The 3,257-nt window shown below is 32.1% G+C and overlaps 1 protein-coding gene across 1 annotated transcript; it reads left to right on the top strand.

The window, feature by feature from the left end:
• The first annotated feature begins 287 nt into the window (after positions 1-287).
• On the top strand, positions 288-2,532 carry LOC110622203 (organelle RRM domain-containing protein 2, mitochondrial). Its single transcript, XM_021766629.2, has 3 exons — positions 288-534; positions 1,871-1,939; positions 2,030-2,532. Exons 1-3 carry the CDS (start codon positions 408-410, stop codon positions 2,257-2,259), a joined length of 426 nt encoding a protein of 141 aa, XP_021622321.1. The 5' UTR covers positions 288-407; the 3' UTR covers positions 2,260-2,532.
• The last annotated feature ends 725 nt before the right edge of the window (positions 2,533-3,257 follow it).

The raw sequence follows: 3,257 nt of genomic DNA, 5'->3' as shown, positions 1-3,257 counted from the left end.
TATTTAAAATATTTTTTGATATAAATAAGAAAATTAATTAATAAATTTTTTAAAAATTTAAATGATTAATTAATAAATTTTTTAAAATTATAAAATTAAATAATAAATTATTTAATAATAAAATTAATAAAAAAATAAAATTTTTAACATTAAAAAATTTTAATATATTTTTAAAATTAAAAAATTAATTCGTAAACATTTTTATATTATAAGAGTTAAACAGTAAATTTTTTTAAAATTTAATCAAAAAAAAAAGGGAGAAATTCGAGAAGATTCTAATGAGCATTGGAGGGTGGGTTTTTGCAGTAAGAAAGCAAGCCAAGGGTTTTGGACTAAACCCTGTATAGCGAGTAAGCCTCTCCGATTAATTTCATTTCTCAAAGCCATCGATCCTTGGAAATTGGAAGATGGCATTCGCTTCATCAATTCGACGCCTTCTCTCAGCTTCAGCTTCTCCTTCTCCTACTCTTCGATCACAGATCTTTTCTTCTCGTCTCTATTCCACTCTCACTTCTCCAAAGCTTTTTGTTAGTGGTACGTCCCTCCTCATTTATTTGGAATTATTCTTTTGTTTTTTTCTCCTAGATGTTGGAAATAGTACTGATTTTTCTTGCTATTTGGTGTATGTCGAATGTTGTGGGCTTGTGTGACTGTGGTGTGGTGGGTAATGATGCATTCTCCTTAGACTAAGTTCTCCCTACTCAAAATGGGGGAAGGAATTAAGAACCCGTAACTGAACCAAATAGATGCCTACCCATGAATTCATAGTTACACAGGAATATGAATCTTACTCTCCTTCAAGAGATGGTAAACTACAAAATCAAAAATTTTTGGAATGTCCAGTGATTTCTTGTAGCATTGACAAGTTGCCCTAATGTTTTTCTTTGTGGCTGTTCCTTTATGTGGGTTATTAGTTTGGCAGGAGAATGTCTTGGCAGATAATTATAATCCTAGATGCAACTATCAGCTGAGTGAAGAATGAATATTTGTAAGATCTAGATGTTTGTTTGTGCATTTCTGCGGGTATCTACTGCTAATTATGATGGAAGATGTATTAAAAAGAGGGTCGGTGCTCAGCTTTAAACTAGGAGTCCTTTTGGCTGCTGGCTTCCTGGTGTAATTTACCCTGCCTTTTACTTGGTTAGATGATCGTTTCTTTTGTACATGATAGGATAAATGGAAGTATCAAGAAATGGAAATTTAAGGGAAGACTACGCTGGCTGCCTGCTATAATTATAGCACGCCTTCATTAGGTTTTGAAATGTTTCTCAACATCCTTGAAATTTAGTCAGTGTTTCAGTGAACTATTCTTGCTCTCTAAGGCAATAATTGTCCATATCATTAATGTTGACAGCTCTATATGGAACAGATTAATGCTTATGTTAAATAGAATCAGAAAACACTTGTTAAGTTCCTAATTTCTTTTACCAGATATATTTATTGTCATTATGATGCTGCATTTATTGTATAGATGGCAAGAAATATCATATATTCCCATCTACGCTTAGAATTATCAATCCTCTGCTAAGCGGACAAGTGCACTGGTAGTTGTTTAGACATATTCATGTACAACTTGTTTTTACGCACATGGAATTTCTATGCTATTTGGGCCAGTAATTCAATCATTTGAGCACAAGCCTGAGAGCACAAGGATGAAGAATTTACTCCAAGTCTTCCTTTCCCCTTTACAACTTGCCAAATAGAAGATTTCAGTATCATGTCATTTCTTATGTATGATATAGTTATTTGAAGCTTTGTAGAACTGCATTTTCCAAATTTTAGCCATATTATCTGTGAGATTAAATGAAACATGAAACTCATGCACTCTTTTCAAATGTCATTGGCTCTTTTTTATGGTGCAAATGATCAGGCCTATCTAGACTAACAACAGATGAGAAGCTTAAAGAGGCGTTTTCTCCCTTTGGACAGATTGTTGAAGGTAAATGCAAATATTTTATTGTTAATGTTCTTCCATAGCATGTTTTCTAATATTCCTCATAACCTATGTTCTTGCCTTTTGGTTCTCCAGCAAAAGTAGCAGTGGACAGGGTCTCTAGAAGATCAAAGGGATTCGGTTTTGTCACATATACAACAATAGAAGAAGCAGAGAAGGCCAGGGAGGGGATGAATGCCAAATTTTTGGATGGATGGGTAATTTTTGTTGACCCCGCCAAACCAAGGGAGCAGAGACCTCCACCAGCACCAGAACCTTCTGAAACTGGTTTCAAAATCAACAAGACCGTTGGATGGTGTGGGTGATTATAAAGGAAGTTTTGATTCCGTTGTAGCAGAAGTGTAGAGCTACTACATATGGGATTCATGAAGAATACAGTATTAATTTCCCTTCCTTACATTAAAATTCTAGTTTTCCCAATGTTCATCGCTGACTATGTTTATGTGACTTTGGGCATTATGTGGACTGTGGACCGATGGTCTAGACAAGCAAACAACGTTAGGGATTTGTTCTGGAGAAATTTCTGCAGACCGAATTTATGCGGATTTAATATATTAATATATGGAGTTTTAAAATTATTATATGTATTTCATTATAAATTTATAATTCGAAGGTATGTAAAATTAGTTTAGACAAATTATTTTCTTTATTTTAAGAGAAGAAGAAAATGAAAATGAAAGGCATTTGTTTACTAGATATTATAAAAGGGAAATAAAGAGATTTACAAAGGTAAAAGTGAAAAATTATAAGTAGATTAGCATTTTGATTGTAAATGAGAATTAATAACTTAATGAGGGGATAAAGCCTAAAGGATATGATCTTAGGTTCAATGTAAAGAAAAACACTTGCCTATACTTGAGTATGAGCGCCTTACTGCTCCAAAAATGCCATATTACATAAAATCATGATAAGATTTATTTAAAGTTTATTAATCATATATATATATACCGGATAATAATTTTTTTACTATTTAGTGAAAAATAAAGAACTTCAAAAATCTTTGATTAGTAAATGAGGAAGAAGAAAAGATCAAAGTAATAGTGGTGGGTTTTACTTAATCTTAAAGGTAAAGTCAATTACATAGTGCAACAGTTGTACCATATAAGATATTTGTATGGTACAACAAATGAATAGAGTAAAAAAATTTGTATAAAATTAGTTTTTTTTTTTTTTGAAAAAACCTGCCAGTTAGTTACAATATTTTTAGAACTACCCATCTGGTTATATTATATATTTGTCTAATTTTTATTGATTTATTATACCATACAGACAATTCTATATGGTACGATGGAGAGAGGGAGAG

Source organism: Manihot esculenta, chromosome 9 (assembly GCF_001659605.2).
Source record: "Manihot esculenta cultivar AM560-2 chromosome 9, M.esculenta_v8, whole genome shotgun sequence".
Lineage (NCBI taxonomy): Eukaryota > Viridiplantae > Streptophyta > Magnoliopsida > Malpighiales > Euphorbiaceae > Manihot > Manihot esculenta.
This window is presented reverse-complemented; position numbering and strand designations above follow the sequence as displayed.

Excerpts from the sequence above, each read along its gene's own strand:
- LOC110622203 (XM_021766629.2), top strand. The coding sequence starts at position 408 with ATGGCATTCGCTTCATCAATTCGACGCCTTCTCTCAGCTTCAGCTTCT. Across the intron at positions 535-1,870 it reads TCCAAAGCTTTTTGTTAGTG|GCCTATCTAGACTAACAACA; the intron begins GTACGTCCCTCC and ends GCAAATGATCAG. Across the intron at positions 1,940-2,029 it reads CTTTGGACAGATTGTTGAAG|CAAAAGTAGCAGTGGACAGG; the intron begins GTAAATGCAAAT and ends TTGGTTCTCCAG.